Source organism: Conger conger, chromosome 2, assembly GCF_963514075.1.
Source record: "Conger conger chromosome 2, fConCon1.1, whole genome shotgun sequence".
NCBI classification, from domain to species: domain Eukaryota; kingdom Metazoa; phylum Chordata; class Actinopteri; order Anguilliformes; family Congridae; genus Conger; species Conger conger.
The window spans coordinates 45,270,677-45,295,198 of NC_083761.1; the positions used below are offsets into that span (position 1 = coordinate 45,270,677).

The 24,522-nt window shown below is 43.8% G+C and overlaps 1 protein-coding gene across 1 annotated transcript; it reads left to right on the forward strand.

Moving 5' to 3' along the window:
• The first annotated feature begins 490 nt into the window (after positions 1-490).
• LOC133122416 (caveolae-associated protein 1-like) lies at positions 491-22,850 on the forward strand. Its single transcript, XM_061232377.1, has 2 exons — positions 491-1,316; positions 22,064-22,850. The coding sequence occupies exons 1-2, from the start codon at positions 849-851 to the stop codon at positions 22,841-22,843; spliced, it is 1,248 nt and encodes a 415-aa protein (XP_061088361.1). The 5' UTR covers positions 491-848; the 3' UTR covers positions 22,844-22,850.
• Positions 22,851-24,522: the final 1,672 nt, after the last annotated feature.

Here is a 24,522-nt window from a genome sequence, read left to right on the forward strand (position 1 = left end):
GACAACATCCAACCAATTCAGCTCTACCTAGTCTCTTTTTCTGTCTCTCCCTCCCTCCCTCTCTCTCTCTTCCTCTATATGATTCGCCCTTCCTAGTTCTGATCCGGTCCTCTGATGAAACCAATAAGTACCACATCTACCCAGACCTTCTGTTCAGCATTTCACTGAGTGTTTGGCCAGTGTTACAAGAGAAACAGTTAACAGTTCTCTGCAGCCTCACCCTTGGTTTAATTTAAAATGTCCTGAAAGGATGGGGGGGGGGGGGGGGGGCTTGGAAAAAATGATTGGAGCTCTGGCTTTACATTCCTCTCCTAGCTGTGCCTGTGCTTGCATGTGAAGAGTGCTCCGGCAGCTCCACTCTAACTATTCCAACCATTCTGCTGAGGGGGCTGGGTCTCCAGGCCCAGGCAGGGAGGCAGCTAGGGCCAGGGTCTTTTATACTGCTGGGTGGAGTCAACCTCAGCCTGGGAGGGGAAAGGGAGGCACAGAGTGAAGGGGTGTGGAAAGGAAGAGCAGCAGGCTAGTTTCACTGGATGGTTTCGCGGGGAGCTGTGGCATTTGAGTCCAGGCGCGCAGTCCACAGCTGTCAAAGGTGTCCACTCCCGTCCGCTGGCCAGCAACCCAGGGCAGAAAAAGAAAGAGAAGGAGAGTGCAAGAGAGGGAGAGAAAGAAGGGGGGAGAAAAGCAGAAGGCTAGACAGGAGAACAAGAGCGGGAAGTGGGTGTGAAGGCAGAGAAAAGGTATCTTTGAGGGGAGAAAAAAACAAGTTGGATTTGGACCTCAGGTGCCCTTAAGTGCTGTTTTTGTGCAATCATTTTTTCCCAATTTTCAACAAGCCGTTGACAGCCATGGCAGAGTTAAGCTTGCAGCTGGAGCCGGTGGCCCTGGGAGAGGTGTCAGACAACGAGGAGGTGGCGCTGGCGCCGTCAGACGATGAGGACGAGGTGCCGGAGGTGGAAGCGGAGAAGGACGAGAAGGGTGACGGACAGATGAATGGGGTGATGGTGCTGGCTCTGCTGGACAAGATCATCGGCGCTGTGGACCAGATCCAGCAGACCCAGAGCGGGCTGGAGACGAGGCAGCTGGACATGGAGCGCTCGGTGACCGGCATCCAGAGCGAGCTGACCAAGCTCTCCAAGAGCCACACCACCACCTCCAACACCGTCAACAAGATGCTGGAGAAGGTGCGCAAGGTCAGCGTCAACGTCAAGACGGTGCGCACCACCCTGGAGAAGCAGGCCGGCCAGATCAAGAAGCTGGAGAGCAACGAGAACGAGCTCCTCAAGAGGCGCAACTTCAAAGTCATGATATATCAGGTCAGGGGGATGACATGGCCGCTTGCGTGGAGTGTGGGGTGTGGCATGCGAGTGGTTGGCGTGGGAGGTGGTGGGGGGGGGGGCACTTGGGGCAAAGAAAGGGGGTGCCTTTAACTGCCCTTTCACAGTGGGCTGCAGTATTTCCCCCTATATTAAGCATTGTGAATGCGTCTCATGTTTCCTCCAACGGTCAGTTGTTATAGAGCTTCAGATACAGACGCCTGCATTCTGCGGTGACCTATGCAGTCTGTCGTGTTGGAATGTCATTGCTGCACTTGAGTTGCTCCGCGTTGCTGATGTGGACAGCAGGGCTGATGTGTGTCCATGTGGCAGCCTCTGATCTTCCTCACAGCTCCAGCAGGGATGGAGCTCTGTACAGTGTGAGCATTGTCAGGCGTCTTGGTTAATTTGTTTAAACTCTCTGTTGTTCATTTGCATGTGAAAGAACAAGGTCTTATGTGTTTGACAGTGAAGCTGAAACGCAACTTGATAAATGTTAATGAAGCATCTCTCATGTGGAAAGGTCACGTGTACAGAGCAGTCTGAGGTTAATCAGGACAGGTTGTGGATGTGACAGGAAATCCGGGCAATTTCAGACCACTGAGCCCTGTGGCAGTGGATTAATAGCGAAATCAGTATCTCTTACCATAAACTTCAGTGTGGTGTAAAAGCAGTGCTTTAAATAAGGCACAGCTCAGTAAATAATCATAAAACTGTAATGATAATCACATGTTATATACTACCACTATATCAGTTATAGTGAAATCGCCAGCAGCAAATTATTTCAATGACAGTAAACATGTTCACAAGATGGGGCAAGAAACAGTTATTTTACGTGTGCAGCTTGGAGTCCAATTCATCAAAAAGCTTGCAGTTAATGTTCATATTGTAGTCCATGAGAAAGATATGCTTGCTAAGAACCATTGTAAGAAATAAGAATGTTCAGTTAAGCTATGATTTAAAGTAAATGGGTTTATTCAGTTTAAATTGTGGTTACTGTCATCCAGTCATCCCAAGGTTTTTTTTCTTCATAGCAACTCCATAGCTGCAAAGTATGTGTATATATTTTTTCTTGTTTTCACATGCTCTGTCTCACTGTAAGGCTGACATTTCATGAGTGTTCAGTATGCCTGCATTTCACACAGTTAAAAGTAATTGGTTGGATCTATTAGAGGGGGAAATGTTTAGGGTGTGTGACTTGCTTATTGCCGTGAATGAATCGAAAGCTCTTACCAGATTTCTGTGCAGTACTTCCGTCAATGTCATAAGGAATACATTTGTGAGTCAGTCTTTACAAAGATGGAAAATACCATGAGAAGGGCAGATTGTGCGTTTAAAAGTGGGTTCAGGTAGGGTTGGGGGTGGTACCAAGAGCAGGGGGGAGAAGAAAGAAAGAAACAGCAGACGTTTGGTTTGAAAAGACGCTCTGTAGTTATGGCTCCAGAGCCTGTGCTTTTTTTAGCCCTGCGTGCTGTAATGTCTAATAGCTTGCAGCTTTTGCGGTGGTGAGACACATTCAGAGTTTCCACCCTGGCTCACAGGAAAGCTTTCTGCAGTCCTCCAACACCCATCCATCCCTGCAGCCAGTACAGTCATCAGGGAGGGAGGGGGAGCAGGGGTGGGGGCTCTGTGCAGGCTATACTGCCACTGTCCCCCTGTAGCTTCACACTCACAGACTCAGGCTCATCTCTCTCCAATGCCCTCCAAGATAAGCTGGCAGCCCCGCTGCTGTTAATTCCTGGCAGTTGAGACCTTTACGAGGGTACGAAAGAATGCAGTGTTCTTCTGAGTTTCCTCAAATAAATTTTCTCTCATTTCACTCCAAAACCAATTATACAGTTGAGTACGGCTGTATGTTCTGTCGACAGTGCAGACCAACAGTTTAACAGGGCAGTGAATCCCTGCTGGTGTGTTCTGGGATGGACATGCTTATGCAAGCTCATATGCATGGCTTCTCTGGAACCCCATTCAGTGATCATAGATTACACAAGGCATTTCACAGAAATCCAAACCGAAGCACTCTTTTCTCAATGCTATGTCGGAAGTACAGAGAGGGAATTCGATTTTACCTAATCTTTCATGCACGTCTTCATTACGACAGAAGAGCTGTGCTGTAGTGTATCTTTTTTCCGTGTGCAATCTCTTGGGAGGCCGAATTCTAACAGAACCGCTGCCGGTGAGCAACAAGTTCCATTTACATCACGCAGATTGTGTAACTGCTGTTCTGTGAGCTGCTTCAGTTAATCATCCCCCATGCAGTGCAGCTGTGTGATGAGTGGCTGTTTTAAGTAGCTCAGAGGCGTTTCAGAGCTCCTGTCTCCCTGTAACTCAACCACAGAGCCCTAATCCTAATCAAAAAGGGAACAGCCCTTGGCCACAGAGGGCTGTCACGGCATGCAGAAAAGGGAGAAAGGGGGTTACATTCTTTGCTTAGATTAGATATTTATTTAGTAAAAAAAGGACAGCACTCTCCTGTATCTTTAGGCTATTAGCATGCACACCTTCACCTCCCCAGCAAAGTGGTATGAGTATTGATTCCCACTCAATGTGTTCACACGTGAAGTGAGTGAGAGTTTCAGTTGATGGACCAATCTACCGCCTCAATTCTGCAGGGCACACAGACCCATGATATTTTTGTCCCAGGCCTGCATGGTGTCAGGTTAAATTACACTGGAGGAGTGAATGTGAATCAACAGTGGCTCAGAGTCAGGTTTCGATTGTCCCTGCGGTAGGTAGAGTGGTGTGGGGTGGGGCCGGGGCGGGGTAGGGCACAGAAGGATGGGCCTGGTATACTCTGTCTGCAGCAGTGGGTGACCCTGGGCTGTGGGGGGACAAAGCAAGGAGCTGAATGTGACAAAGTGTGGCAGTCGGGGGGTTTCGGGTTAGGGTTTCTCAATGCATGCCTGCCTTTGCCATGGGCGGATTTGCTCTGCTGTTTATGACATAACGGCTCGGAACAGCAGCACGCTTCCAAAATCGCTAATTCACAGAGGAGAATGTTTTGCAACCGAGCTCACAGAGCGCATAAGATGGCACCACACAGTGCTCACCCGAACACCAAAGCGCAGGCATGCCCACCCCTCTCTCTCTCTTTCTCTCTCTCCCTCTCCCTCTCTCCCTCTTTCTCTCTCTCTCTCTTTCCCTCCCTTCTCTCTCCTGGGCAGCTGGAATGCCCTCCCCAGAGGAGATCAAAAGCATGACTCACAAAGGAGAACCGTGGCCGTCTCTGTAGCGTGTCTGCTTAGTGCAGCCAAAAGCATGAGTCACAGCAGAGACCAGCATTGTGTTTCCATGTCATCTCATCCCTCAGCACGTACTGTATGGACTGTTAAGTTGGAGGGGGAGGTGGCTTTTCAGGGCCCCAGTCACAGCTGGTGGGCTTTGTAATGAGCAAGCACATGCTGTTTGTCTTCACCCGCAAGTGGCTGTTGACCTGACGTTCACCATTTCCCCATCCCCCGAAGCCCCGGACTGCAACAGGTGTGGTCCCTCCCCCTTTCCCCTCTCCTCCCCTGGGGAACATGAAAATGAAAGCCTCCCTCATGCCAGGCCCCTCCCCGGTTGAAGGTCACGTGCTCTTTCCGCCGTGCCCTCCCCTGCCCATGCCAGCCTCGGAAGCCTGGGGTTTTCCCGCCGTGGTTAGCCAGCGTGACGTCGCAGCGAGCAACACCCCTCGCCCGGGGGCACCGCTCTCCGCGGTCACAGCCACCAGCCTGGGGCTCAGCCTTGACCTAGGTGGCACCCATGAGCCCTTGCTTGTAGTCACTCATCTCCCAGTCAAGTCCGGTCAGTCAGGAATGTCCACGTGCTGTGTGGAGCCCACTTGAGGAAGGCAGAGTCCGTTCTTGCACGGAGTGCTCCAGGGAATTGGGCGTTTTTGATAAACGGCAGAGCCAAGTTAGCGTGCTGATTCATTCCCTTGGCATCTTCGCCCTTCGCTCCCACCCCGAATCTCAGCCTCACTCCCCTTTGCCCGCCCCCGCACTTGGACCAGGCACAGGGCAGCAAAGTCTAAACAGGTTGAACATTTCATCATTGCCATATCAGCATCCACGTAGCATTTTACCAAGGGGCTAAACCGAGGGTAATTACTTTTACCTTATCACTTTACTTACTCAAATAAATTACCTGCATGGGATTTAGTCCATGGGATTCCATAGCAAAGTCTTAGGCACATGATTTCAGAAGCAGCTACGTGCAGCTGTGGCTTGCAACCATCTCCAAATAAGGGCATGCAAGAATGTTACCCTTTTAGGGAGGGGCATGTGCTGTTGTGCCATTTTTTCCACTAAAATATGTGGGCATAGGATCTCCTTCCTAAAAAACTGTAGTCTTATTCTTGCCCGTCATTCATCACTGCCAGATGCAATTGTTTCAGTGTTCTTCATCATGTCCAGTATCTTCTTTCTACAAGACCATATAGGGCAGGAGTTACAGAAATTCATTTTTCACTCAAATATTCTTTTTATAGGCAGTTTGCGTAACCCCCATTACTCAAGTTACTTAAGTGAACATGCCGGGGTTTCTGTCCTGGCCAGCATATGAAATCAGCTCAAGGGCCTCACCCCACATACCCAGGGAGAGCTTGTTAGAGAAATGGGAGGAAAAAGCCAAATAAGAAAAGAAAAAGACAGCTGGGCTTGCACCAAGGAGGGGAAAAGGGAGCATGAGCTCTAAAAATAGGAAGTCCCAAATGCTTGTTTGATTTTGCAAAGCTCTGGGAGTCATTTTTCGTGATTCCTCTGATGAGGGCCTCTCCTTAACCCAGGATTGAGGTTTTGCTTGCAGTCTCTCTGTCATGTGTTGCTGTGTGGTGACCATGTTTGGAGCCAGTCACCATAACAAGCACTATCTTCTGGCGTCAGGTGCTCCAGCAGGACAACCCCTTCTTCTTAAATTTTTTGGCTTATTTATTTGATAATTTGCGACCTTTGAACAATGTTCTGTTTTATTCTCTTTCCCTTTTGGGAAATCGGAAAAGCTTAATACTCACAGTTACACAATGTAAAGTTATGTCAGGCAGACACAGCACATACCAGAAAAGAACTGGGAACATACAGTGTGTGTGTGAATTCAGTAACTCAACATGGCAAATTTGCTCGGTGAAATTATACATTTACATTATAAATGTTTTCATTGGCCTCCTTAGCACTCACAGAAACTGATTATAGCTTATTTTAAGTGCAAACTCATAAGAGTAGAATCAGGCAGTACATCTTATTTGCTGAACTGTTATTATTAGTTGATGATTAGGAAGTTGTTTTCCCATCCCACCTTGCACTGTCCCACCACCACAATCACCCCACTATGTGTGTGTCTTTATACATGTTTATGCTGCTACAGTATGTGTGTGTGCGTGCACACGTGTGTATCGGTTTCTCTGCAGAACCATAAATAATTCTGTGTCCGCGCTGCAAAGGTGTTTATTTCTCTCCCTCCTGTTGGTCTCTGCCAGAGGTCCACATGGGAGAGCAAAACAGGACCACGGCCCAGAACAGTGAGGACCTAGAGCTGTCTCACAAGGGGCAATCTTTATGACTAAAGATGTCAGTTATGAGGTCACTATTCCCTCCAGTGTTTCCTATTATGCACTTCGGGTAGGTTTTGGCAGGGTAAATTTCCACTAGTTGTTGTGCAGACAGGACTGTGAGAAATGTGTGTTGAGGCACGTCTCCCTGGGCCCTCCTTGAAAAACAGCATCCGTTGCTTGTGCTGTTTCACACACTCGCACACTACTGCCTCCTGTAACCGTTAGCTAATCCCGCTCCTCGCTCCCTGCTGTCGTGTGCTGAACACGCTCCAGGCCGCCTTGGTCTCTTCGTGACAGGTTTTCAAACGGAGTCAATGGGCTCAAGCGGACAGAGGCCAGCATGATTTATAAAGGCCAAGATAAACCCATGTGTGCCATGCCTTGCGATGTTGTCAGCCGGCCTTGACTTTGGGAAGACAACAATCGTGCATTCACATTTCACAGACTGAGAGAACATTCAAACGCAGGGCTTGCGCCCTCTCAGTGTTTCAGTCTCAACTGTGGCCAGCCACAATCAGGGGACCAAGCCAGGCCAATGCATACAGTTATAAAAACAAGAAGTGTCCACTGCTGTGGAGTCTAGGATGCCACCTATAGCATCCCATAGCATTCAGCGGGGCTGGATTTGGACATCCAATTGTAGCTTGAGTGAGCATGCTCCAATACGTGCAGTGTATACGTTTGCATGTAAACAGAAATTCAACGCCGTTCCAGGTATTCAATGACAGTGGCATTTTTACTGGCTCTGCCGCAGGAACTTTATGTACCTGGCATAGTTTAATGAGTTCTAACTTGCATGTGTGATACAGGTGGGGAAGCAGGCTCATTTTATACACACAGGCTGCTGGTATGCTACCTTCTACCAGGTGTAAGTAATCTAGGAGCTGCTGTTGGCCAGCTTTGCTGTACACCCCGACATGCCAGGGATGAGGTGTTCACTGAAAAAGGAGAATGCAGGAGCATTTTCAGTCTGAGGCACATCCCCAACTCTAACGATTGCACAAAAACAGAGAACAATGGAGGCACAGTGCCTCAATATTTCCATTCAGACATCGCCTCGGGCTACAGAGAAAAGGTGCCTGTTACGCAACAGGTAGGTCAAACATGAAACAGCATTAGCAAAGACGCTTCGTTTAGTGTGGATAGTTTCGTGTTCATGGAAGATGGTAAACCTTTCCAGAGCACAGTGGAATCAGTTAAACTCTTAGATGCTCAATATCATTTTCAGATGGATGAATTAATCAGTGCATAAAATGCTATAGTTTAACCTTTGGATATACGAAATGCAATAGGCTATCTAATTATTTAGAATAGCAGGAATGCAACATTTGTATAATTTCTACTGACATGAACAGCTGGAATCCTTTGGTGTCCAGTAATCTGGTGAATCACTGAGCACAGCTATAAAAAAGGATATCCACACGTTGTCTGAAGCTGTAAACCCTCAAGCAAAAGCCACACAACTCCCTCATTTTTGGGGAAAAAACACAACCACAGTGCCATGGCAACTAGGAATGCATTCCAAACAAACATGTAAACTATCGGTCCTGACTATACAACATCCTGTACACTAAGGGTACTTTTGGCTTCTTGCTTGTCATTACAACACCCAAATAACCATCTTAAGCGGAACAAGATTATATTGGATACATGAAAGTTCAGACAAACCTGTAAAAAGTGAAATAAGTATGCCAGCTGATACAATCTCAAAATGTGAACATGCAAAAATGAATTCATTCAACAATACTGAAAAGGCATATTTATGACCAAAATATTTGATTTCACTGGTTATTGAATGAATAATTTTTCAATATAAACATTTCCATGAAATATTAAAACGAACTTTGTTCCTCAGACTTTGTCTATGTGAAATGTAATTTATTGGTAATATGTTGTAGCGTGTTATTTGTTGTAGCATATGAGGTAAATTAGCGCAGTTTGGAAACCAGGCACATTGGGATTGATTCTTGAGCAGGGGGGTGGGACTGTGGATTGTGGAACAGAACTTTACACCTCAAATTAAATAAATTATTCTCTCATTTCAACCAACTGTGTCCAGATGGCATGGCTGGGCCCAATCCTACTTTTCTTACAAGGTATCTATCATACCTTGGAAGAAAAGCAGACAAATATAAATTCATGAAGTGGCATCATTTCCTGTAATGTATCCACCTCTCTACAAAGACAAGCTCATTTTCACAGTGACACGCCCTGTCTTGTAGAAAAAGACAAAGTAAACTATAAAGCAGATTAAACTTGGAATGATGTTTGGGAGTAGAGACCTACGAGCAGTCTGGGTGGTTCCTTTGTTTGCCTGTGGTAGCAATATTTATTTTATTTATTTACCAGAGACAGTGCACATTAATCAACATTTTCAGTTTCCACATCAATGTAAACGAGCCAGAGTTTTCATCTGCAGTCCCTAGCCTGCATGTACAGGAGCTTGAGTATCTCTCTGACATCATTGCACTGTCCCCAGAGCCAGGCATGGGGTTCGAAGGTGGAGGTCAAATGAGGTGTCCAAATAACAGGGCCGTGGTTTGAGGGAGAGGGGAACCAGTCCCCCAAGGTTGCCATGGCATCCCGTAACTGAAAACAGCCCTTTCTCCCAGCCCAATGATTATGGGGAAAAAGAGCAGCTGGAGACATCATGGAGACATTAACATCCCCCCCTCTCTTGGAGGCCTTATGTGTTTCCCATTCCGCAGTTCTGCGCTCCAGGACTGTTCTGTGTTCTGTGTTCGTCCTGTCATCCCACTGTCGCAGAGAGATGCCATTTTTACAGGGAAGGACTGAGCACCATATACTGTTGGCACCATGCTTGGAGCCTACACATTTTCACATCTGGGTTGAGCTAGAAAGTTCAGGAAACCAGGGTGTGTTTAATGCCTGTGTTCATTATTATTTAATAGTTTCATTTCAATTCTGCTCTTTTCAGCATATGGCAACAGCTGAGTCCACTTTATTTGGCCTCTCCACCTGTGTCATGGCGATGCCACCCCTTGCTTGACTGTGTCCACAGAGAAGCGCCAGCCTGGCTTTGAGAGGGCGGTGCTTTTACAGACGTTTTTGTCTGAATCGAAGTGGAGGGGTCAGGCTAGGTGAACGACGGAAATAACAGTTAAACACAATGGCGCTTGTTTATGTTTCCATGCCTCGCTCTCTGCCAGTATCAAATGATAAGTCATGAGGATTCCCTGTGTACTTTTTAGTGGAAAACCCCTCTATTCAGGCTCCAGCAAGAATATTGTGTAACCACAGGGCAGGGCTTTGCAGAGAAACAGGGAGACAGTGTTCTTGGGGATTCCTCAGTAAGCAGACAGCTGTGAATGAGCTCCACACATGAGACTAATGAGGAGGCTTGCCGAAGCCTAGTGGAAATCTTCCATGGAGTGTTTCAGGGGAGCCCCAGGCTCTGTTTCCTCGCCACGTCAAACACTACCCCCTTATGTCCTACGCCGGTCTGACGCTGTGGGTGCCCACGTAATGCACTGCTCAGCTTAGCAACCAGAAATTTCCATGGATAACCCACTGGAACCTGTGGACACTGACATCTACAAGCTCAAAAGTCTTTTATTGTACCATTAAAACCAACGTTTACTGTGTGATTTTTTTTGAAGAGTCACACAATGACATTTTTTTCTCCACAACCATAATTAAAAATATGGCAAATTTCCACCTTAGTACAAAATTATTCATGTTAAATATCCAGTGGCACCATTGGTAGCAACCAATATTGAAACCATATTTAGAGGTTGTAATAAGATCAATCATCCTATATAATGAATACCAGTGGGGGAATTATGATATTTGCCTGCATAGAAGCTGCTTAAGCGGATGTGAGACAGAGAGAAACATCACATGTCCATTGAAAATGCCTGCCAACGTTTTGCTGACCACACAGTGCACAGGCCGGCTGAAAGCAGCTACTGGCCCCTGGTCTATGTGGCCAAATCCCTATAGAACACAATGCCAGGGGCCGCACAATGTCCTACCATGCTGGGTAGACGTCCTTAATACAGTGTAAATGGGTCTATCACAAACAGTAAATGTCCGGTGAACTCTTACTCTATGAGTCGAATAGGGACTTTATGTGCACTCTAAGAGTTGATTTAACACTGACTATATTACTGTGTGCTGTAAGCGAGCTCAAAGTTATTCATCACAGCTGAATACTTCCTAAGCGTGGAGTGGGCGGAAGAAACACAGCAGGTATCCTGTGGCCAGTCTCACTCTCAGATGCCAGGCATTTTCCATTGTTTTTGGGTCGCCAGCAACACCAGTGTTTGATAGTATTAGTAGTACACATTAGTAGCAGTTCTCTGTATGTGCTTGGTATGATGTTTAATGTTAAAGCGACCAGGCTGCAGTTTGAGCAAAACATATTAGCTCACATGACGTAAGTCACATTACCTACGCTCTGAAGAAGTTTGTCTCTGAAATGTGTTAGCGTCTTGTGGTTCAATAAATATTTTAAAGTTGTTGTCCTAACCCACTTTTTTTCCAAAGAAGTCACATTACAAGCGCATCACTTTTTATGTCCAGGTGTTATAGCCACAAGGAAAAGCTGCAAGGCTCATGACACTACCACTGACCAATCCCCTAATTCCTCTAATTAGGTTGTAATTACAATATCCTCTCCCACTGATGGGTGAAACATTCTCCCTAAAGTATAATAATTGGGAGGCATGTATCATGATATCTGTCTATACATGCAACCATATTCTTATTTCATCTCCTTTTTCAGCCCCTTTCTGAAACTCTTTCTTACTTCCTACTATTCTACTGTTGTTGTGAGTCCGGGAACCAGTATGCTGTTATCATTAGATGGGAGAAGATATTTTAGATTTATATCTGGTGGTACAAGCCAAATTATTAAAGCTGTTAATTATTTAACAAATTAGTAAAGTGTTGAATAAACTTTGATGGAGTGCATTTGATCTCCTGTGAACTTGTATAAACACTATTAAAGTTGAAAAATGTTGAAATAGACTGAACATTTCACTGTGTGCCAAAGTCTGCCAGACGGCCTTGATTACAATATACCATGGGACATACTGTCACACGATGTGCTTACTGTAACAATTTGTTGGGTCAAAGGGAGGTTTGTTTTTACATTGATTCCTTTTTTCTTCGCAATATTCAATCACTGTGGTAACAGGATATACCGTTGAAAGTGTTGAAACTCACGGTTCTATCTGTAAAACCTATTTTAAGATGCCATTGCTTTAGTGACAACAGTTACATTATTACATTATTACATTACATTAATGGCATTTGGCAGATGCTCTTATCCAGAGCAACATGCAGTTGATTAGACTACGCAGGAGACAATCCTCCCCTGGAGTAATGCAGGCCCAACGGCTGTGTGGATTTTATTGTGGCTTATTGTGGCTAAACTGGGGATCGAACCACCGTCATGTACCTTAACCACTACATTACAGGCCGCCTTCATTCAATAAATGTAATAACTTGGAGAAACATTGATAGAATGTCCATTGTTTACTTATAATTTATCATTGCTGTCCATTCCGTATAGTTCTACAAAAGTAATTGTACAGAGAATATCTATTATCTATGTTTTTTTTAGGCTCTCTCAAATACAATGAGCCCAAGAATAACTGTCTCTGACTAGTATTTGTAATGTAGTTGCAGAGAAAATCCATGTCCCCCATCCATGTGTAAGAAACATTAGGTTTCCAACAGTGTATAGTCTGTTAGGCTTGCATAAAACAAAGCAGCATTTTTTTCTCCCTGCGTAATGAAACTGTAGTGTTTCCAATACACACATGGAGTCTGTTGCGCTTCGGCAAAAACGATTCTTGAGATATTATGCTAAAAAAGGTCAACGTTTTACAACAAAACATTTATTTTGTGATGCCTACATCTAAATCATTTTTTGGAAAACTGCCTAGATATAGATTAGAAAAAACGATGCAGAATGCACATTTTTGGTGATATAAAGGGTATTTGTGCAGTGTTGGCTCCATTCTGTTTATAAGTGCACCAGCCACAGCTATAATTATCGGTTTCCAGTCAAAAACAGAAAATCTTTTCAGTGAGGAAAAAAGCTTCCACTTTCACTGTATTTGAGCTTCTGTAACTTTATTTTAGTAATATTTGGAGTGATTCTGACTCCCAAAGGGTTACCTTTCAGTAGAGATCAAGATTATCCAAGTCAAAAGGGTTCAAAAATAGTAACCATTTGATTTTGGTTCTGTCATTTTTAAACAAGAAGAGCGGTGATACTTAAGGGGTTAAATAGCTTCTGTAAAAAATTGGAAAGAGCCTGACATCGTCTATTATACAGTAATGTGGGACCCTGAAAGGGATTTTGGTTGGGAAAGAGAGATTTGATTGGCTTTGGAGTGGAAGCACAAGAGGAGGGAGGGGTGGATCGGGTTTGTTTTAGCAACAGAGATAATAATCCACTGACAATGAGTGGAGGAATGAAACCAAAAAACAACCAGAACCAAAATTACTTGATAAAAAAGGCTTCATAAAAAAGGAAAGCACTGTACTGCTGGATTTAGAGTGGTTACAATGGATACCCTTTCCTCTTACACATTGAGCCCTGTGAAGGCTGAACTGGCACCCCCACTCTACTCTCAATCAATTTCTACACTGCCCTTTTCAAATTCTGTGGAATATACTGACCTTTTCATTTGGAGGGGAGTTTTTGTGATTTGCCCTGCATACCTGAAACTTTAAAATATATACATGGATGCATTAAATCATGGTTCATCTGGAAATGTTTTTTCATTGTTGGTAGTGTTCAACTTTCAAGTCACCCAATTTAATAATATGCTGTTATGCTATTAACTTCACCTCATTCTATCAATATACTGTATACATTAGTAGGCTACTAACTATATATTATACAAAAGTATACTAGAGTGTAAAGCAGTATTTCATATTTTGTACAATATAATACATGACTAATGCATTAATATAATGTAATAATGCTGCTTTGTTTCATTCTTTGAACACTATCAGCATTTTCCTTTAGATATTCCCTTATTTGGTGCTTTCCAGTGGTGTCTCAGTGCTGTGCAGTTCTGACAGAATTTGGCTGGTCTCAGTACCATGCACACACAGAGACACACACAGTGAGAGGCTGTGTTCAGACACAGTAACCGTGCACTGTAAACACCACACAAATTGGCGGTTCTTTCCGCGTGCCGTGATTCCAAACTCAGGCTAAGAGAGAGGGAGAGCGGAACCCTTAAGACATCAGCAGCCATCTTCCAAAACCAAAACCTGCCTTTTCCATAGGCGCGGCAGAGAGACCCTGTAGATTCCTCCCATTCGGTCATCTGTCACTGTCTGTTAATCAGCTAAAGTGAAGTGTACAGGTGACATCACTTCCTCCTGATGGTAATTTGATTACCAGGGCGGTAGGGATGTATGCTCTCTGGATGAATGAGGCATATCCCGTGCTGATTGCAGCTCCCATTTCTGTATTTGCCTTTCCACCAGCCCGCACGGCCCTTTTGCTCCTCACGCTAACTATTTTTCATGTACATAATGGGCTTTTGAGTGTAGATTAAAAACACAGTGAGTGGGAAAACACGTCTCCTGAGCAAACAATAGCAGCAGACCCAGGGTTTCCGCATGGCAGCGACACAGTGTACAGTATCAGTGATTTACACCACTAGCTGTTCCGTGTATTCACTCGAGTGTTGATGAAGACCATGCACTGTGGGTTTTGGCTATCCGTTTTTGTGAAGAAATATTCACACCTTTACAGGGAAGTAAATTATATAAATGTTAACGGGTTGAGCAAACGTGGCTTTCATTATTTCAAACAGTTTGCCTTTTTCCGGATGATAAAAATCACCTGGTGCACCATGTTTGACACAGTTTAGGACTGCATGGGTCATTCCAGATATGCTACATAGTGGGGCTGCACTGGTTAGGAGTGGCATGAGGTGAGTAGCCATGCCTCGCTATAGCCCTAGTATGACCTCAAGGTGGAAATTGAAACTACTCCTGGAAGTAGTGGCCAGTGAACATATCACAGTGATGTGGGGGCATCAGACTGACTCCCTTGGTCTGGACAGATCATCCCCCATAAACAACCTGTCACCTAGTGGCTGAGACGCATGACTAGAACCCGGGAGGTTGGTGGTTCTAGCCCTGGTGCAGCCACAATAAGATCATAGCTGTTTGGCCCTTGAGCAAGGCCCTTAAACCAGCATTGCTTTAAGTTCCTTTGGATAAAAGCCTCAGGAAAACAAATGATTTGTTTTATAAACAGTGGAGTGTGTGAATAACTGAAAATCTGCTTGAAACTAATGAATGGAAGGGAATAGCTATACGCATGCATTCCATTGTTGTGAGAGTAGATTCGATTCCCATCTGATCTGCTGTTAATTCATGGGATGTAGTTCATGGGAAACAGCCGTCAGATGCGTGGGAAACTGCCGTCCGACGAGCTGATTTCTGGCCTATGAGGAACGAGAGGAGGTGGCAGTCCTATCATGGCTGCTGCCCTTGCCTCATTATGTCTGGTGCTTTTTTAAAACCTTAGTTGTTACCACAGGCAACTGCAAGCCCTGTGTACTGTATCTGTTGCCGCAGGGGAGAGCGGAATGTGACAGTGGATGGTGGCCAGGGAATCTGGCTGGAATCCGGACTGGAGGAGGGAAGGCGGACCCGAAATAAACAGACACTGTGACCCCCACAGGCCCGAATGACACAAAGCACCAGATAAGGAAGCAAAGCCCTTTCTATAGAGAGTTCCACAGGCCTGGAGAGTGCCTGGAGACAGAACAAGCATCAACTGCCTATGCTCCTGGAGAGGAATCGTTTAGGCTTTGGAAAGGAATGATTTAATGTAGTTCCCAGCTCGCTGTTAATCTATGCTACCACGTGTACTCAAGTTGCAAACAGTTGACTCACAGCAATAACCTTTATTGTGATATTATGTAGTTTTTGCGGTTTTATACAGCAGGATTTTAAGCGAAACAATGAAAATGAGGTTAAAGTGCAGACAATCAGCTTTAATTTGCAGGTATTTACATGCATATTTGGTGAACCATGTAGGAATTACAGCTCATTTTATACATTGTCCCCATTACATGAATATTATATTTGTTTATATTAAGTGGTGTAATGCTCCAAAATTCTCTAAAACTTTAACCAAATTCAAGGAGAGTCATAAAAATATTCATTTTGCCAATTTAGAACTCTGTTAGTACAGATGTACATGGTTTAAGCAAGGCTGTTCTAGTTCAAGTTACAGTAGCTTCAGAAATTATTCAGACCCCTTCACTTTTTGCGCACTTCATTGTGTTGTAGATTTCATTTCAAATGGTTAAAACGGCAATTGTTGCCCATCAATCTACACTCAATAACCCATAATGACAAAGTAAAAACTTTTTTTATACATTTTTGCAAATGTATTCAGAATCAAAAACAGACCTATAATTCAGTACTTAGTGGAAGCCCCTTTGGCAGCAATTACAGCTTTGAGTCTTATTGGGTAAGTGTGCAAAAAGGGGGGAAAGGATCTGAATACTTTCTGAAGCCACTGTATTTGTATGGTTCAGTGCCGTTGTAATCTGTTGAAACTGACCTTTATCACGGCTGTAACGAAGGATTTCCCTCTTTTCAAGCACCTGCGCCGTATGCAACCCAGTCTTACAGAAAGAACGGAAAGTTGGGTTTGTTGTCCACCGGGGCATTTCCTGTCTCTGGCTGCTCGGCTTCCCTTCCCCGAGACCTTCCCTGACTAAAGCGCGAATATCTTTGTCGTCCACTCTGGAGTTCCCTTTCCGGCCCACCCTTTGCCTCCGCAAACAATGACAACACGCAAACAGTAGGGAAGGGAAATTATTCTAGGCAGTTTAGCGGTGGCGAGCAGGCCAAACATGTAATATCCTGCGGGATTCCATTCCATGCCCGACCTTTTCCATTTTCCTGCCTGTTCTGCCATTTGTGTTATATAATGACATCGCTCCTCACACTCAGGCCAACTGTGGAGAGTAATGTTTAGAGAAATGCTGTCATACAGTTTCAGGCTTGGACCCCAGGTGGCTCTCTGCGGTGGCACTCAAGAGCCAGAGAAACAGCAATAAATGTGCCCTGAACTGCCTCAGTACATATTTATCTATAGAAATGGTGTTCTTTACAGTTTGCTAATTGTAATATGGCTATGCATGGCTGTGCCTAAAAAGATACAAATGCTTGTCGCTGGGGTGGTACCCTATAGGTACATAAAATTGTAAGCCTAGCAAACAATATATAATTAATTTTGTACCTTTTTTGTAAGAAATTACTGTACTTATTTGTACCAAAGAGTGCATCACTGTACTTTCAGGGTACATTCGGGAAATTTGATCCTTGAAGAAAAAAAATGTATCATCGTCACTTTCTTTCTGAGAGTTTTAAGTCAACCTGAATAATGACACCTGAGGTGCTGAGCAAATATGAAAGCAAAAGTACAGTTTAAGAGTGCTGGATGAAGTTGGTCTCATATCACCCGGTTATATGAAATTGAGGTTTCAGTGAAATATTAAGTCGTAAGCTTATTTTTTCTTTCCTTTTTTGATGATAAACTGTTTCATTGTGTAAGGAAAGAATATAATAATAATAGTATTTCATAATTGGTGACAATTGTCCAAGATATCAATAAGAACTTAAATAACAGAAACACACATAACAGAATAACAAATAAAACAGTAACCAGGGTGATAAGGAAAATATTTTTTGAAGCAAATCCAAGCAAATCCATCCATCTGCATGGCTGAACATTCATCAAATGCAACATACACATGTCATTTGCCCGTAGATTTACTATTTCATGATAAACGATGATTTTATCATTCCTGTCAGAGGTTTTTCTCTCATCCTGTTGAGACAGGATCACTGATTTTTGCTCTTCGACTCAAGTCAATGTAAAAACATATACTTATAACCCTTGTGTCCCGTGAAATCTTTAATTCTCTAAACTATTGACTGATCTCAGCCTGATGGGCTAATGTTACAATATAATGTAACAATTTCTCTAATATCAGTATTCACTCATAATCTGCAGGACAGTGAACACACATAATCAGCAGTGATGTGGTTTCCAGGAAAGCGGTACCCCAGTCTAGAATATATGACCAATTTATGATGCTTTACAATCCTGTATTCTCTTACCATCCCAGCACCTCTCCCACTTAGTATCTTCTCGCCCCTGTTGTGCTTGACCCCTGCCCTCATGTTCATGGAGAATAAGTAGGAGTGACCAGCTCAGAGCATGAATGGTGTTTAGGCAGCTGCTATATGGGGATTCTTTGAGCTGTGTCTGTGTGAAAAGCTACCCCCCACCCATCTCTGCTGACTCACACACACAACACACACACACACAAACATTCACACTCTCTCACACATGAAAACACTCACCCGCATAATCACACTCACTCTGGTATACACACATACATACATTACACATGCACACACACACACACATGCACACAGACACAGGCATGCATAGTGTGCACAGACTCACACACACATCAATGTACATGGTTACTGTCCTCCAGGGTCATTCAGTTCTTCCCCTTTCCTTGTGAACTTTATTTTTCTATTCTCAAAGGAGTGGAAGCAGATTGCGGTCTACGATTAAAGGTGCTACCTTTGTAAAAATGACAATAGAGAACAACCAGCCAACTCACTCCAGACCCGTATCCCCATTTGCAGCCTCGATTATTATTTTATAATTATGTGTTTGGGTGTTCCTGTTTTCTTGGGGAACAATGCATAATACGGGCTTGAGACCCACAGGGGGGGGGGGGGATGCAGGGGAAGGGTGACTCAGTGTCTCAGGATGGTGGAAAAAATGTGTCGTTTCCACAAACAAGCGAGCGCATTGTGTACGGCTGCCCGCAGCAGGCACGAGACCTAACGGGGCTTCCACTCCTGGAATGCGCCGAACGAGGGAAGTGCCCATGGGAGGAAAGGGCGGGGCCGGGGAAACGACAACAAAATGCTAGTTTTCCGTGCTGCGATCCTGTGGTGGAGCGCTAGCCTAGTGGAAATCAGATAAGACATGACTGGGAAAACACTACCCTCATCGTCGCGTCGTAGCTGGGGATGGCAAGGTGAGGGGTTTCCTTGTGTCAGAGTTCCTGCCTGGTGCAAGCCCCTATCAATCAAGGGGAGGTTGGGCTTCCCCCCTCCTGTATGCTCGCTGGGCAGAGGGCAGGGGCAGGTGAAGTGCATGATGGGCGTTGTTATCAGGAGCAGAAACGCTGAACAATGGGGCCATTAAGGCAGTATAAATAGAGGCCTTTGATTGTTTTTGGCAAAGCAGAGGAGACCTGGGATCCATTAAGGAGCCTGGACGGTAAAAGTTAGCTAATTTCTTGGCAGAGGGAGGTGGGAGGGTGGAAAAAAAAGTGATGATGTGGGAGGAGGAAGGAGGGGAGGGGCAGGGTGGAGAAATGGAGGGACAGGGCCATGGAAGGTTGGGCTGACCCATAAGAAAAGGTACACAGTCCTTGGTAGCTCACTTTCCTCTTTCCCAAAAGAGCTACAACAGCTTTGCAGGAGCATCCAGATGTTTTGTGTGGCCCAGGCACACTTTGGCACAGACAGAGATGGCACAGAGGCACAGACATTCAATTTTCAATTTGTTCTTGTTCTACTGTTTATTTCTCAAATCCACATCAGGCATTGGCAAAATTATGGGTCACAGATAATCTCCATGTTTCCCACCGTTTTTTTAAAGCTAATATGTGCCATTTTTGTGCTAATATGTGCCCTGACACAAAGTATAGAGACTGTTGTGCATGAAAATCCCAGGAGATTGGCAGTTTCTGACATATTCAAACCAACACTCATTCCACAGTCAAAGTCACTTAGATCACATTTCTTCCCCATTCTGACATTTGGTGCCACAACATTTACTAGTGTATATTGTTATAAAGTACCTCGTAGCTCGCTAGTTTGGACTTAAACTGGCGACTCATGCTAGCTTAAATGTGAGGAATATGGTAGAATGCATTGAAAGTAAACTTACCAGTGATAAAGTGATCTGTAAAAAGTTGTATGTGTTTCATTTTGTCTGGTGTAAAATCTTGCGTACTTAAACTGTAAATTCACCTTGCTCTTCGTTCTGCTGACAACCTTTGCTTCTCTTCTCCCTGGTGGGTAGTAATCTTTGGCAAACAAAAAAATGACTTGTCTCTCACGATCAGCTGGATTTCAGCAACCATGAACTGTGCAGAAATAAACCATAATGAATCTGTGTTATCGCTGTATTTATATGCTTCTTAGTTGACCTTAGTTGAATATTAAAAACTATATTTTTGGCAGAAAAATACATTCAGTTGGATGGGCAGGTTGTCTTCCAGCATAGCAGATGAGATTTATGACGTGTATTGAGAACAATCCCTGACAAAGTAGTTCCCTGACACATTGCTTAACAATATTGTTATTTTCGGTTACATTTTCAAAACAGTGACGCATGCAAATGTCAGTCTCACTATGGATGTACGTAATCCACTCAATTAAATTCCATATATAAATGAAAAAATCAAAAACTATGAATCATTTTAACATCAGTAATGGTGCCTATGAGCTGCTGGGTGACTCATCAGATGCCACACTGTGGCATGGAAGAGCTCCATATTCTGGGATCGAATCAAGACTTCTAGTGCCAACTGCAGCCAGATGTGCCATAGCTGCCCAGGGTATGGAACGGTTTAGTCAGTTAGGGGTCCACATTTCATTGCTATCTAGCGACCTCGGCTGGTCAACCATAGCTGTAGTCTGCAGTGTGGAAAGAAGCAGACTAGCCAAACCATTGCTGTATTCGAATCAGCATACCAGCATTCTACTCATACAAAAAAACACAAGTATGTGTGTTCGAACACAGCCTATGTGTTTTTGAGGAGAACCACGGTTGTCCACATTCTCCCCGACTGGCAGTGGGGTCCACACATGGATGAGGCTGTGGTTTCATTCTAAATCAGGGTGGTAATTGGACATGCTGTACCCTATGTTGGGTTTCAAAATCATAAATAAAAATAATTTTTAAAATAATGAGGAAGAGAGTGAATTGCATCCTGCGAGATTGCATTTTCTCTGACAGCGTTTGACAACATTATTCACCAAATAGGCATTGATGTGGTATCAACTTTGCGGAAAAAAAAACAGTAAGGCTTCTCAAGTCTTCTTGTGTGTAGCTAACTAGCTGGATCATAAGATGGCCAAACAATGGTTTCTAAAACCTACATGCTATTTCAGATGATACACATTCAATCACATTTTAATTTGATCATAAAATAAATTATTTACCTGTTACTTATTTGACCCTCTTCTGAAAACACACAGATGATCCATGAGGCCCCAAACCCCTTCATTCTTGTCTGCCACTCTTTCTTTCTGTTGAGCCCATGTGCTTCCAAGTCCCACAGGTTCTAGGCAACAACACAATAGTACATTCAACCAGTACTGCAGTATTGACTTTTGTACACTTATGTATGCTGCGTTTGTTTTGTAAAACGTTTGTTCTTGTTCTAGCATTGTATGCTCTATCGACTCATTCATCATAATGACACTTTGGGTAGGTTTAGAAAGAGTAATTACCAGAATAACATGGCAACTGCACAATGTAATTTGATACAAACCACAATGAAGCTTGTGACCACTAATTAATAATACAACTGGTTCAACACATATTGTGATATAGCAGATAAAGACTTCAGATATGGTTTTGTATGCATGGAAGTTAGCTTGATTATTAAAATAATGCATGTGTAAGGAACACTGTTTTCATCTGCACATACTGTAAACATACAGTTAATTATTGTAATAATGGCAATAACCGAAATGTATTAGTTTCCCTGTCGAGACATTTATTGAGTAACTTTTTAGATCTGTCCACATGAGGGCGCCGTCCACTGACAACATGCAAAAATGAATGTATCACGTTCAAATGAAAGCCAGAGGGATAGCTCATTCTTCAGTACAAATGATTCTTCACAGGCCTCAGCATACTACTCTTTTGGCATTCATGTATATTTTCTAATAATATAATTATTTTGAAATAACAATGTTTTATAAACACACACACACACACACACACACACACAAACAATTACACCTCTGGTATATACCAAAAGCCTCCAAAATTTTGATAATGACTTGATAATGAATAGTAGATCAACATGAATTTAATTTGATCCTAACGCCTCCTGTTTTTCCTCTTTTGCGCCTATAGGACGAAGTGAAGCTTCCCTCCAAAGTGTCTGTGTCCAAAACCATGAAGGTCTCGGAGGCTGTGGACGGCGAGGGCGAGCCAGAGCTGAAGGAGGAGGATGAGGAGGCTACAGAGAAGATTAACCTCTCCTCTGACGAGGAGGTGGACATCGAGGAGACCATCGAGCCGTCGCGGGCCAAGCGCATCGAGCTCATCAAGCGCAGCAGCATGCAACGGGTGGACAACATCAAGAAGGCCTTTTCCAAGGAGAAGATGGAGAAGACCAAACAGAAGACCAAAGATAACCTGGAAAAGACCCGGCAAAAGACCAAGGACAACCTGGAGAAGACGCGCCTGAAGACCAAGCAGAACTTTGAAAAATCCAAGCTGAAGACGAAAGAGAGTCTGGAGAAGACCCGGCTGAACATAGAGAAGAAGATGGGGAAGCTGGGCACCCGCATGAGCGTCAACCCCGAGCGCAAAGAGAAGCTCAAGTCCTCCCGAGACAAGGTGAAGAAGTCCTTCACGCCCGACCACGTCGTCTACGCCCGCTCCATGACGGCCGTCTACAAAGTGCCGCCCTTCACCTTCCACGTGAAGAAGATCCGGGATGGGGAGATGGAGGTTCAGGGCACTGAAATGGTGGAGGTAGCCGGGGATGGGGAGGAGGAGTTGGAGGATGCGGGGGAGGAGGCCGAGATGCTGACGGAGGACAGCCCCGAGATGCAGGCGCTGCTGGAGATGGCCGAGGACTCTGAGCTGGTGCTGGTAGAACAGGACCACGACAGAGACAGCGACTAGTGCAGCCCGGGAGGAGTTGGGGTGGGGGCTGGGGTGGGGTGGGGCTGGGGCTGGGGTTGGGGTGGTAAAACGGGAAGAAGGGAACGCAGCATCATAATACGAACAAAGGACAGGTTCAGGTTGGGGCGGGGCTTCCTTTCATTAGAGTGAAAACTCTTTCTCCATTTACTTTGCAACAATCTATGTGAATCCTAAGTTCACTTCATACCGAGTCCCACAGAGGAGCAAAGAAAAATATGCACCCGAATTATTGTTCTTTCTGTCGATTTTATCGCTTCTTTTAAGCTTCTTTTTTCAAAGATATTAAATCCTTTGGCATTTTATGGTTTATCGCAGGCACACTCAAATCTGGACTTCAAGGCTGGTAGTACTGCTAGTTTTTCTTTCTACCCAATAGTTCATTGATAGCCAGAGATTTCACTCACCTGGTTTCTCAGGTTGAAATGAGTGCTGATTCGAGGGGAAGAATGAAAGCCAACAGTACTACTGTGAGTATCTCTGGTTTATTGTTCTTATACATCAGTCTTTCTTTTTCCTTTTTGGTATCAGATTACCCCGGTTGTGAAGGTATCATATATTTTCAATAGTTTTTCATAGAAACATGATTATATGAGGGTTGTATCTCTAAGCATGACATAACGTCAAAAAGCTTAAAGTAAACCTCTGACTGGGAGGATTGACAGCATATGGAATTCCTGCCAGTTAAATGACAGGATTAATAAATATAAGAAGAGAATTTGGAATATATGCGAGAATATGATGGATAATATACGTAGATGATATAGTTTACAGATATACTGTATTAAAAACCCAAAAAAACAAATGATCCAGCTTAGCTGCAAATTGAATGTTTAAAGCAGAATGCAATGTTATTCAACCTTGGTGCCACTCTGTAAACAAAAGAAAATGCAATTTGTGCTGGTTTTGGTTATGTTCAGTTTCACAGAGAAGAAACTGATGATTTAATAAGAATCATAATGACATCACAATCTTGGAGATTTCAAAAGTTGGAATTGGCATTACATACATATAGCTTCCAGAAATATATGGTCATATGTATGTCCATGCAGTATTCACAAAATAATTAACAACAAAAAAATGAATGTACATTTGAAAAGAATGAAGGATCAATGACAGCCCTAATGAACCAATCACAGCAATGCATTCCCAATGGCGTGCATTTACTATACGCTGGACATACGATATAGTGTAATAAACAGAATACAGAAAATAATGTTGTCTGTGTGCTGGAAGCCATTGTTGTATGAGACTGATGACACAACTACCATTTGTATAGAATAATACACATGGAACATTTTGGTAATTGAAATCTCCTGGAAATATTGTTTTTAATGGCTTTGTTAAAACATCACAAAGTCATAACTTACAGTTTGAGAAAGAATGTTGGTCTGAATTTATGAAAAACAAAGAAGAAGTTATTTAGGCTGTTGTCAGTCATTTTTTGCTTGCAAGTCATTGCTTGCATTAATTGAAAAAGACATACATTGGATTTGTGCTTTCTCACTTGCTCTATTGTAAATAATGGCTAATGGCAGAGTTTCAAAGCCTCATCCATTTGTCAGTATAGAACATTTTAACATCATATGTTAGACACACACTTATCATGATATCATGTTCCGCTGTTCCACTAACTGATGTGAATTCTTCCAGACCTGTTG

What these genes read in the sequence shown, in the direction of transcription:
- LOC133122416 (XM_061232377.1), top strand. Translation starts at nt 849, where the DNA reads ATGGCAGAGTTAAGCTTGCAGCTGGAGCCGGTGGCCCTGGGAGAGGTG. An exon ending in TCAAAGTCATGATATATCAG is followed by an intron (nt 1,317 to 22,063) that starts GTCAGGGGGATG and finishes TTGCGCCTATAG; the next exon opens with GACGAAGTGAAGCTTCCCTC.